The following is a 12,984-nucleotide window of genomic DNA, read 5'->3' as shown; positions in this document are numbered from 1 at the left end:
CTTGGATGTAACGTCTCGTATTGACAGTCAATACCTTTCTTGTGTTGTCCTCAACCAGAAAGGGCCGAAAATTACATGTTTACCGATTGCGACCCATGCAGTGCATTTTTATGAATGGAGAGGTCACTCGAGCAGTAGATCGGGCAGAGGCATGGGGCAGGATGGGGTGTGTGGGGGGGGGTGGGGGGTGTCGATCCACAGTACAGGATCCGTAGTTCTTGGAGTTGACATGCCCATAAAGAAGGAAAAACCAGATATTGTCACGGAAGTTAGTAGGCTTTTCTTCAATCTTGTCTGCAAACTACCAGCACATTGTCACTTTTCTGCATATGGGCTGTTGTCAATTTGTGTTTAATTTGAATTCTGTACAGATACATTTTAACATCATGGATGAGAATTCTTCTCACTGAATTCCAAGCTCGAGACTCCGACGCCTGAGATTTCTTGGGGCTTCTGACCACTGAATCACGAACAAGGTAAATGTTCTCAGAAGACCTTACATCTTGCAGACATCCCAAATGTGTTGGTCCTGCAACACTTTTACTGAGATTTGTGACAGTGTCTTTTTCTCTGAACCTTTTCACCCAGGTGAATATCCTTGACTTGCAGGGTGCTAGTGCAAGTTCCAAACTCACAATTAAACTCTATTTCAGTCTTCTTGTTGGAGGATCTCCACAGAATAAGTATTTCTCCTAAATGCTCATGGAATCTTTAAAAAGGGAAGAATCGTCACCAACTTTTGTAGGCTATCTTGTGGTTCACTCTTCAATCACCTGAAAGAAAAAAAAAAGACAAGACGTTGTCATCAGTAAGATGGAATTTAGAATTTATTCGACAAAAGGTGGGCTCCAGTGTTTTTGGATCACCCTGGTATGTACAATGTGTGTGTGTGTGTGTGTGTGTGTGTGTGTGTGTGTGTGTGTGTGTGTGTGTGTGTGTGTGTGTGTGTGTGTGTGTGTGTGTGTGTGTGTGTGTGTGTGTGTGTGTGTGTGTGTGTGTGTGTCATGCAATTGTGTTTGATTCCTATGCACTCCTGAAGTGCTGAACCGAGTTGAATGAGTGTTTTTATTGTCGACCAAGTTGAGGCTCGTGTAAGAGCGAACACACAAAACATATAACAAGTGTTGGCTTTTCATAACCTGGTGTTGGCTTAGTGGTTTAGGGTGGTGGCTTTGGATCCCAGGGTCCTGAGTTCAAGCTCCGTTTTACCACTAAATTAACACCAGAGGGTTGACTCAGCCTGTCATACTTCTGAGGTCGGCAAAATGAGTACCAGTGTAGCAGCCAAGAGGTTGCACATGAAGGGAAGGGGTATTGACGGATTGATTAAAATCTGATGGTGTGGTGCAGGCATGATGGGCCTAATGGCCTCCGCCTGTGCAAAATTTCCTTTTAAGGCAGGAGACAAGAGGGGTGGGAGAGAGAAGCACAAAATAGTGGGGAACAGAGACAATAGGACATCTGTGGAAGGGAGAGGGATGGGGTGGTGTACATGGGGTAAACAAGATGGACACGACAGGGACTTTCAGGAAGGAAAGCAGAGAATTTGAAGGACGTGGGTTTGGGGTGGATTAACGGGGGTAAAATAGATTGTGGTTTTGGATGGGGGAAGATATGACATGGTGGTGAACAGCAGTTTTGAAGACCTGGAGTGAAGAGTGGGATTGTAGAAAGTGTGGGGGTTTGTTCCAGATGTGGGGAAAAAGAGGAATGAAAGAGTGAAGGTGAGCAGTGATTCTTGATTTTGGTAGTTTCACCAGAAGGGGTTTTTTGGAGGACCTTGAACACCCTGCGGAAATATAAGGGGAACATATAGCAGACAGAGCAGTGGGGCAAGACCCGAGAGGAAATGGTAGAAGAGAGAAAGACCACCGACCTGTCTCCAGTGAGGGAGTGGGAGACCCAAAGGCTCAGCTTAATCAAGAGAGATACCAATGATCCTAAATGCCTTGGTTACCACTGTGTGAAGCTAAGCTATGTGTGAGATGTAAGGTGGGAGCACCAGCCCAGAGGGGAGAGCATTACTCCATCAGGCTGCAGATGAAAGTTTTTTTTTAAGTAGTTACAAGCTCAGGTGTGCCAAGGAAGGACTTTGCTTGACGAAGGATGCCCAGTTGGCTACTGGCTTTGGAGGCCAGCTTGGAAATGATGATTTCCCAGGAAAGATCATGGCAGGTAGTGAGACCCAGAAGTTTAAATGAAAGGATTTCTTCAAGAGGATTGTTGAGAAAGTCGATGGGGGAGGGGGGGGGTTCCAGACGGTCCTTTCAGAGACATAGTGAGAGTGTGAGATTTGTCCGGATTGAAAGACATGTTCCACATGTTGGACCAGTTCGTGATTTTATCCAGATCTGCAGAGAGTGAAAAGGATGCTGCTTGCCGATCTGAGGGATGACAGATGGTACGGCAGAGGGTGGAGTCATCAGCAAAGAGATAAAGAGGATTTTCCAGAGCGTCGGATAGATCATTGATGAAAACCAGAAAAAGAACAGGGCCCAGAACACTACCTTGAGGAACTCCAGCCTGGACAGGAAGAGGGGATAAGAGAATTCCATTTAGGGCAACACATCTGCAACAGGAGAGGAAGTCTGCAAGCCATGAGTGGAGATGACCTTGGATACCATAGGAAGAGAGTTTGATGAGCAGGGCAGGGTGCCAGACAGTATCAATAGCACGTGATATATCTTGGGAGATGGCTCTGATCTCATGTTTGGCATTTAGGACCTCCATCTATTGAAATTATTGAGTGAGCTGAAATTGAATGACTTGAATTGAATAAGTTGAAAACTGGTGGTTGTACATGGAATGGTTTTAAGCGTTAAAATAATGCATAGTGTGGGGGGTTTAGGCTGGGGGATAAGATACCAATTCTACTGAGATGCAAATGTGTTTTGTATTTGTATTTCCCCACCTGATGGGAGTGGGGTCGTTGAGCATGACCACCTGGACCTAGGACATGACCTCAGCCACTGTTGGTATCCTCAGGCAGCCTGACTGTAACTGTCCGTTTTGTACAAAATTCCTAAAAATTCCAGAGTGCGCTCGCTTGCAGGGACCCCGAGGGAGAGTTAACTGCACTCATATGCGATCATGTACAAATTGCATACACACACACACACAGACGTCATAGAAGTGGGGAATGAACCCATCCGTGGCCTTCGCTTTTCTCCAGAGGAATGATAAACCAGGAGAATATTGTGAAATTTTGAAATGATTAATGGAGAAATAAAAACTCAGTGGTCATACTGTGTGGAGGGATGTGGAAAGACAAGGAGATACAAAGAAAAGAGCACCATATTTTGCACATGCACCATATTTTGCACAAGCACCATATTTTGCACATGCACCATATTTTGCAGATACAAAGAAACGAAATCCACAAAGCACCATATTTTGGATAAACTCAGACTAACAAGGTTACATATTCAAATACCAAGTGGACCGTTCAGCAGATCCTTACCAGAAACCATCAGCGCTGCCCGTCGCAATGCGTTTGGGATCGCTTTTATTCCAAGCAATGCTAAATATCCTGTTCTTGCCATGCTAAAGGGAGAAAGAGAAAGGGAAGAGGGAGGGGATGAAGTAAGAGTCTAAAGAGAAACAGATAGATGCTGTGACCTCCCCCTCCCTGGTCACCCCCTAACACCAAGAGCCAAAGCAAATGTTCACAAGATTGAGTTAAAGTTCTACATCCCTATCAGGTACATAAAAAGTCATGGATTTTTGACCCCTCGTGTGTGTGTGTGTGTGTGTGTGTGTTGGTTGTTATCTCCACGTGCTGGTTTAAGAAGGTGGAACGGAGTCCTCCCAGTCCTCAAAGTATCCACCCCTGGTTTGGTTAGGGGGATCATGATTCATGGACAAAGATGTTAAGTTTTCTTCTTTTCAAAGTTTTGTTCCAATGGTTTTCTTTTCACGATCGTCACTGAGCCCAGGACAGCTTCCAGTTCCAACTCGTTTGTTTGTATTAATATTCCCAGGGATGGTTTTTAAATCTCTGTGAGGTTCTTATCATTCCCATTGCTCCAGTTATCACTGGTACAATTTCGGATCTCTTCAACTTCCAGGATCTTTATACTTAATTTTTTAGATCTTGGTATTTGGTCATTGTCTTGATTTCTGTGTTGTTTAGGCCAAAATCGCTGGGTACTGAAACCCCAATAAGCAATGCTCTTTTGTCATTTTTGTACCTATAAAGTACTATACGCGATCACAATCCTTTGCTTTCTTTGTTCATGCTGGATGGGATCATCAGGTGGTATGTAAACATGATGTCCTTGTTTTCAATGATCGCTTCTAGTTCATGTTCCCATGTGTTTTCTGAAACTGGGATATTGAAGTTTTTGCAGATGTGCCAGTGGATTACTCTACATACTTTGTTGTGCCTTTGTGTATTCAGCTGTTCTTACATGAGTTGACATGAGTTGTGCATATCCAATCTCCCCTTTATTTCTGTCTTCCCCAAACCTTCTTTCTTTTTTATCCACCTCATATGTAGTGTTGAGGCTGATCCTTATAGATACCTGATCTCAAAACAAAACAGCTTCACATTTGCCTCAATGATGTGCATCAGGATGCATTTTTCTCTTGTTTCTACATATAATATAAAGATATCATATGTATAAAGATACATATGATATAAAGATTTTTTTTTTAATTATGGAAAAACACTATGCTCACCTCATTGAAGCGAATCCTTATAGTTCCTTTGTTGATATCCCAAATGAAAGCTCCATTGCAAGACGTTGACCCAGCTATGCAGTTGAGATCTCCTGTGCATTAGGATGAACAAATGAGTCATGTATAGACCAGACCACAGGTACATACAACACAGTGAGCAATGAGCCAAATGGTAAGATTCCTTATCTTTTCCTGAGATTCCTCATCCATGTTCCAATTCCTCATTTGGTCATCCCTCCTCCTTTCAATAATGTGCTGAAACGTAAAGGGACATCCTTTCCTTTCTTTTATTTTTTTTACACAACAACTGCAATCCCACCGCCTCCCACCTACCTTCACCTCATATCGAAACCGCAATCCTCAAACGATCAAAATGAATCATCTAATATATAAAGCTCTTTCTAACCACTGACTCATTGACTGATATTAAAGATCAGTGAACTTCCAGATGATGTAGAAAGCTGTAATTTTGCATGCCGATGGATATCGAACCAGTACACCAGAAAAAAAATCACAGAACCGTCATAAAGCATCCGTAAATGAACACATAAATAAATTTAAATAAATGAATGATTCAAAAAAAAATGAAAAAAAATAAATGAAAAAAATAAATGCAGGTGATCGATAGAGACAATGGGGAATTTCATGTGCTGGTGGACATCGAAACGAATACACTGGGAAAAATCACAGAACTGTCAGAAAGTCTCTGTTAATGACAATATAGATAAATGAAAATATAAAAATAAAAAATAAATGCAGGTGCGTGACCCAAGACAATGGGGAAACAGGATAATTTTGCGTGCCAATGGACATCAAAGCTGTTATGCAGGGAAAAATCACAGAACCATTGGAAAGTGTCTGGAAATGAAAATATAAATAAATGAAAATAAATAAATGAAAATATGTAAATGAAAATAAACAAATGAAAAAATAAATGCAAGTGAGTGACCCGAGACAATGGGGAAGCATGATAATTTTCCATGCCGATGGATATCAAAGCCGATACACTGGGGAAAAAAAATCACAGAACCATCTGAAAACATCTGGATATGAAAGTACAAATAAATGAGAAAAAAAAGAAAAATGCAAGTGAGTGACCCAAGGCAATGGGGAAGCACGGTTCGTTCTTGCTTGCAATGTGTAAGCATACCCCGCTGGTATGTATATAAATATATATATATATATATATATATATATATATATATGTATATATATATATATATATATATATATACATATATATATATATATATATATATATATATATATATATTTATATATATATATATATATATATATATATATATATATATATATATATATATATATATATATATATATATATATATATATATATATATATATATATATATATATATATATATATATATATATATATATATATATATATATATATATTACGGCTGTGGAAATTCGCAAACCACCATTCAGGACCCTCAGGTGAGATATCTTCATCGGTACATGTGTAGTTAGCTCAAACCCGTTGTATAGAGGGAATTTATGTGATCCATTCGGGCTGCGATCCTTTGAGTAAGGCGTATTTCTTTTTCTGTCTTTTATTTCAAACACACAACATTTCAACAACCATGCCATCCCCATCACAGTGCCATCCACACTGCAACCACGCCACCGCCACCATCTACGCTACCACATCTTCGCCACTACGTCCGCTTCCGAACAGCAAACAAAAGCGCAAAGGAGGGAACTGCGAGGATGCGCAGGTTTTCCCGCCTGTTTCTCCCGTCTGACTTCCCCGCGCTTTGGAGTGGGGGAGGGGCGATGCAGGTCAAAGGTCAGAGGTCATGTAAAGGTGGGGCCTCTTTTTGGGGGAATAATTCTCTGGCCCAGAGCCAAAAACTGACTCCCCCGGCCCCCACACGGAGCGGGGTGGAGGGAAAGCGTGAGGGAACGCCCTTTTCGGGAACCCTCTCGAAGGACGGTGGAGCCGGGAACGGGGCGGGGTGAAGGGCGGAGCCCCGCGCAATAAAAGACGGACACGGGCGGGCGAGCTATCCTCTTCCGCCTCTCCCTCGGGAGCCTCTTACTGTGGCGAGCTTCCTCTTTCGCCGCTTCCTCTTCAGCCTCTTCCTCTAGAGCGCTTCCACTTCCGCCTCTTCTTTGTCGTCTTGGCTGGTGGTCTGGTTGGTCTTCGGGAAGAGGTCCTGCGCCCGCGCCTTGGCGAGCGGCCCTGTCACAAAGGCACGGATGGGAGACGTGGCAACGCGCGTTGTGAGGTGGACCTGTGCGTCCGGACGGGGAGTGCCGGAGAGGGTTCGCTGGCCACGAGAGAGGTCGAGGCCAGGCGCGACCACGCTGACGGTCGCGGGAGAGGGACTCACCAGACACAAAAGGGAAGTTGCGACTTCTTTCTTTCTTTTCTTTGGGGTTTTGGTGTGAATGTCCGTGGGTGGCGCCAGTCTGGCTAAAGTAGAACTGTTTCAGTGTTGCCATGTGTACGCGTATTCGGTTGTCGCTCTGCATTGTTTCTTTTGTTTTAATTGCTTTATGTGCATTTTGATTCTGTATGGCTGTAAATACGTGCTTGTCTGTGTGTGTGTGTGTGTGTGTGTGTGTGTGTGTGTGTGTGTGTGTGTGTGTGTGTGTGTGTGTGTGTGTGTGTGTGTGTGTGTGTGTGTGTGTGTGTGTGTGTGTGTGTGAATAAAACACTTGCTTGTTGACTGTTCCCGCTCTGCTTCGTCTCTTTTCCTTTTTATTGACCCTCCATCTTGCATCACGGAAAGGGGTTCGTAGTGGGTGCAACATCCCAGTAATTAATCAGAACCGTCAAGGCCGACGATAACACCGCTCGGTTATCACTGTAGCAGGGAACGGACCGCTTAAGCGGTTCATGTCCGGAGTCGGCCTGTGGCGTGGTACGATCGCCCGGTCGACCATTCGCGCAGGTACTTAGGTTGATCGAATTTGGCGAGCAACCCTATCCTGCGCGGGTGGGCAATTGGCACGAGGTTAACCCCCCACCCGTGACTAGCTCCCGGCGTTGTTCTGAGAGGGTCACGACAGAATTGTCCGTCCGGTGGGCGACGTGCCACGATTCAAGTTACGCGGCCGTTCGCACGCAGGCGGGCGCGAATTCGCAACAATATATACTGGATATGACTTCTTACCAGGTGCCCAAGAGAGGGAATAAATGACACCCTCATTTCCTGGAGACATGGCCGTAGCTGCCATGTCGTTGATGTCCCAAACCTTGATGGTCCCGTCAAAGGAAGCGGTGGCCAAGAGGTTAGGGTTGTCAGGTTTGAACTCACAGTCAAAAATTGTCTCCACGTGTCCCTTAAAGAACATCATACCACATTCACATTTTAAAGTAGGTTATGCTCTCCACCCAAAAGGGAGTTTCAAATGGATGGAATTCATGCATTCGTTGAAGAATGGTTTTAAAACTTACCGTGTCCTGGAAGAAGTCCCATTTGCGTGTGCCCAGATCATACAAACCGACACCAGCATCCTTGAAACAGCAGATTGCATGGCCTTGAGCAAGTCGGACTGCATGGCTCTTGGATGATGATGTGTAGCGATTCCCACATAGAGACTTTGGTCTCTGGTCTGTACAAGCAGACAGGAAATGTTCATCTCATGTGTTCTGTGATTATTCATCATCACTCTTATTGCAATGAATGAAATCTCACGTTTATTTCGTGGTGGAGACAGAAAAACACCCAGGGTGTGGAAGCCAGTCTTCTTAAGCTTCAGATTCTCAAGGGGAGATGGGTGAGAAACGTTCCAAACACGCAGAATTCCCACCTGGGAATCTGAGAGCAAACATGAATTATTACAGACTCAAAGCTAATTCACATATGCCCCTTCATAATAGATCATTGTTAAAATGCATAGTCGTACCACCAGTGATAAACATGCCAGGTGCAGTTTTCAACCATGTGAGACAGCGTACAGTCATCACAATACTATGAAGTGAAAAACAGGTGATGCAGATGAGGGAATCTACGTCCAGCAGACGTAGGCCATTGCCCTGGTTAGCAACCAGAAGGTAAGCAGCGGAGAGTGGATCCCATTCTAAAGCCGTTATTGGGTCCTCCTCATCTGTTCCTTCTAATGCTTCAGGTCTCAACATGTGCTTCTGACTCTTGCGGCCTGTTGTGTGAGATGGTCATTCCAATAACTAAATGACTCTCCTGCAAATGTTAACTCACCAGCAGCGAATACTGCCTTGACTATTTAATGAAGAGCATGGTTCATTCCTGTACACCCCTTCCTTCTCCAATATAAATAGAATGTCAGAAAAAGACCCTGGTGGTGAGGGCTTGGTATTGTTACCTGGTTGGAAAATGGAGATACTGCCATCCGAATGTCCAAACACCACTCTGCCGTTGTTTTGGGGATGCCAGCGGAACAGACACACTTCAGACAGAAAGTTGTGTGCCTCGTGGTGAGGTACTACATTGGACTCGGTCTCACTCACAGTCCACAAGTACAGTGGACCACTCGGTGATGTGAAGGTCACGGTATCTGAGCAATCTGGGCACCAACTCAAGAATGATGGGGTGTCTGGCAGTGGGACGATGGTGGAAAGGGGTAAGCATTGAAGATGGATGGGGAAAATAACTGCATAGAGCAATTCTTTGAGGAATAGTGATGTGTACACTTTGGTAAATGATCTCCAAACAAACCCACAAGATGTATACAAAAGCAAACCTTCGATTAACTTGAGTCTTGATACCACCTTCCGCTCAATCACGTTCCAGATGATGAGCAGTCCATCCATACTTGCGCTTGCAAAGACCTCTGGACAGTGGGGAGACCAGGAGATGGCCGTGATCGTCCTCTTATGCTCAGACATGATGGCTCTCAACTTGAACTCATAGTGGTGTTGATCCATCTACAGGAAGGACCACCAAGTATTATATATTCAAACAGATTATTTAATGCGAGCCTTATACAGTAAAAATGAGCAATATTTAATATTGTTACTGCCCAGGGTTTGAGATACCCCATGAGGGGAAGCACTCGAGTTCCTCCTGAACACCCAGTCCTGAGGCCACCAGCCGTGGATAACTCCATGGATCGGTAGGTTGCAAATCAACCACAAATGCCGATTGGTACCACCAATCCTGGCAGGGTTTTCACTACCTTGCGTGTGACTTTACCTTTGAACGACTGCGCCAAGGGGGTTTCGTGCCCTCAGCACACACTCGGATTGCTGCTGAGTGATACAGTGAGTGTTCGCTGGCTAACAGAGCAAATAATGTAGGGTAGAACTTCCCGGCTAACACTACATGTGGATTATAATAGACCAATGGAGGAAAATATGCTATGAACTGGGTACTTTACAATAACAAGCAATTTCTTAAAAGGGCAAGGAAATGTATGTGTAAAAGCAAGGGTTTTATTACAAGAAGATATGTACAGCAGGGAAAACAATGACTGGTGAGGTGTGGCTAAATAACTATAGTTATTTACAAGAAAGGACATGGTGTAGAGCTAAACCATTCAAATACTTCGACAATCTTAACTTATGTTAACATGACAGGCGCCATCAGAAACACTCTCAAAGAAAGTTAGAGGAGCAAGAAAGATAAGGAAAAGTACAAAGCATTTGTGACCTCCACATTACCAGGTGAGGTCGACGGACCTGTGCAGCCCAACCTCAGAAGAGGGGAAGGAGGAGGGATACTGGGGTGTCGAAGGTGTGTGGTCGGAGGAGGTGCAAGTGAGGGTGCGATGATGTGCAAGTGAGGTGTAAAGAGGAAGCTGTAAAAAGTGCATATCAGTGGGGCTTCTCTGAAGGGGACAATCATTCGGGACTTGCCCAGGTAATCGCTGATGCTCCTTTTAGGAATATGCATCCACAGCAGACTAGACAGAAAAGAAAGAAGAAGAACATGAAGGAAAAACAGCTTAATAACATGTAAGGAGGTCTGTATGTGTTAATGTTACTGGCTCTAATGACTGCGCCTGGCCTGGCGCCTGGATCTCCCACTTGTCCTGCATTCCGCTCCGTGAACTCCTTTCCACCTCCGCTCCAAACCTCCAACCCATTTGTTGCTGTTGTTCCATTCTGTCTCTCTCCACCAAGCCAAGGAATCACATGAACCACCAGCCGTGTATCTCTCTGTTGAACGTTAAGCTGTGTATCTCACCATTCGGGACACATGGCTCTTTGTAGTTCCTTGGTGAGAGAGGAGCTTAAAGGAGGATTAAAACGGTGCGAGAGGCGTTTTCCAACACCCCCATTAGTACATGCATGGTCACCCCATCACTAGCCCCACCCACAAAAGGGTACAGCAATGAAGATGGCTTCATTACGCTCTGGGCTGTCTCACGCAGCTGAGTTCCACGCCTAATGTGGTACTGAAGTGTTTGGTCGCACTCTCCGTGCGCAAATGTGTGCAGCACACCAAATGGGGGCCATAATTAAGCGGAGTGCTATGGTTATTGACACAATGTTGAATGGAGTTTAACGTTCACTTGCACTCCAAATTATATGCCTGAACGTGCAGACCCAAGCGTCTGCAATGGTATGTTGCGCTCTTTTGTTTCCGGTTAAGGCCCGGTCACACCTTGACGTTTTAGCCAACGTATGCCGATTTTTGAATTTTTTTTCTAAAACGCTGGCACACGTTGAATACGTTATGGGTAAGTTTTGATAACATTGACAGCACGCTGAAAAACACTGCCATACGTCGTTGTACGTTGGCTTTAAACGTTGTACTTTTCGGTTGTCCTCAAATTTTTTCATGCTTGAAATTTCACGACGTATGCCGGCGTATGACTCACACGTTCCGCTACGCTGGCCACAAGTTGTAGGCACGGTCTGCGATCGTTGACAGACGTCAACACATGCTACTTGTAAGTTAATCATAAGTTGAGACACGCCGAGGTAATGCTTAGCGTACCCGAAACTTATTTCTAACCTATGATTAACGTGTTGTTGTCACGTTACGCGATCGTTGCCACACATCGACAGACGTTACTTTTAAGTTACTCATAGGCTGAAAGACGTCGGTATAATGGATCGTCCTTGCGTCAGCGTCCACGGCCACGGCCAGGACACTTATTTGCAGCATTCTTCAAACTTTTCTTCGGCATGAGGAGGATGTTCACACTTCGATGTCTAGCTTGGCTATGATTCCAATTGTCCATCGGCAGCGTCTATTTAAAATAGTCGAGTTTGAGCGTTTTAACACGTTCAGAAGAAACGCTTCAAATTTCCAAACCCCAGCATCAAAAAACAAAGGCGAGTGACAGCAATTTAAATCGTTCATTGTAAACAATGAAAATAGCTGAGTGGTACCGTTTAAAAGTCGTTGAGTGTAAAAAAATCCAATTGTTGAGCGCAAGCGTCTACTTTCAATAGTGGAGATGCAGCCATTTAAATCGTTGAGTGGCAGCCTATGAACCTACCCGTGGACACGCGGACGCAAGGACGATCCATCATAACCCACACCCTCCCCCTCACACTCACCTACTACTGCCAACATGAACAAACTACTACTAATACTAATACTAATACTAATACTGATACTGATACTGTTACTGTTACTGCTGACATGGACATCGACTCAAAAATGACTTGAAAACACAGTTGGGTTCCCCTTTTATGAGCACCATTTTTATATACCAATTCCCAAAACCGCTGGGAACACGTCTTTATATGGCAGTTGTAACCTAGAAACACATTCATTTATTTTTTTTTGTCGACCGGAAGACGTCATTGGAATACGTCTACATACGTCGATGTGTGTTGGGACTACGTAAAGAATTGGTTCAAAGCACGTCAAACATAAGTTAGAAATAAGTTTCGCGTAAAAAAGACATTACCGCGACGTGTTTCGACTTATGAGTAGCTTATAAGTAGCCTTTGTGGACGTGTGTAAGCGTCCACATATCGTGTGTACAACTTATCCCCATCGCATGCGGAACGTGTGTCATACGCCGAGTACGTCGTAAAATTTTGAACATGTTTAAAATTTCTTGACGTACTCTACTTACTATGACGTATGATAACGTACTTTAGCGTTCTACTCACGTATACCAAACTTACTCATACCGTATTTGACGTGCCCCAACGTTTTAGACACATTTTTCTTAGGTCAGCATACGCTGGCAAGATCGCCAAGGTGTGACCGCGATGTTGTCACTTCCATTTCTACGGCAGTTATGATTCGAATCGTTGTGCGTCAGCCTTTTAATAGGCTACGTCACGACATCGTCGGCGATGCGTGCAACGCGCTATGCCTGAGTTAGACTATCGTTGGGCATCGGTTGTGTAGGCCGACAACAGGTTCAGCATTCGTTGGTATA

The 12,984-nt window shown here is 44.2% G+C and overlaps 1 protein-coding gene across 2 annotated transcripts in view; it reads right to left on the bottom strand.

Annotated features, from left to right (window-relative positions):
• WDR17 (WD repeat domain 17) overlaps nt 1-12,984 on the bottom strand; it is a 107,238-nt gene that overhangs the window by 73,105 nt on the left and 21,149 nt on the right. For both annotated transcript variants that reach the window (XR_015050808.1, XM_085852646.1), the window contains exons 3-10: nt 9,376-9,559; nt 8,998-9,228; nt 8,563-8,814; nt 8,352-8,474; nt 8,111-8,268; nt 7,827-7,995; nt 4,681-4,772; nt 3,461-3,543 (exon numbers count right to left, since the gene is read on the bottom strand). Coding sequence is in view for 1 of the 2 variants with exons in the window: in XM_085852646.1 (XP_085708772.1) it covers nt 3,461-3,543; nt 4,681-4,772; nt 7,827-7,995; nt 8,111-8,268; nt 8,352-8,474; nt 8,563-8,814; nt 8,998-9,228; nt 9,376-9,559 (1,292 nt within the window). In the remaining variant the exon portion in view is untranslated. The remainder of the gene's footprint in view (nt 1-3,460; nt 3,544-4,680; nt 4,773-7,826; nt 7,996-8,110; nt 8,269-8,351; nt 8,475-8,562; nt 8,815-8,997; nt 9,229-9,375; nt 9,560-12,984) is intronic.

Source organism: Eptatretus burgeri, chromosome 13 (genome assembly GCF_056783735.1).
Source record: "Eptatretus burgeri isolate ZD-2024b chromosome 13, Ebu_testis_v1, whole genome shotgun sequence".
In the NCBI taxonomy this organism is placed as follows: domain Eukaryota; kingdom Metazoa; phylum Chordata; class Myxini; order Myxiniformes; family Myxinidae; genus Eptatretus; species Eptatretus burgeri.
The sequence above is the reverse complement of the archived record's forward strand: the minus strand, read 5'-3'. Positions and strand labels throughout refer to the sequence as shown.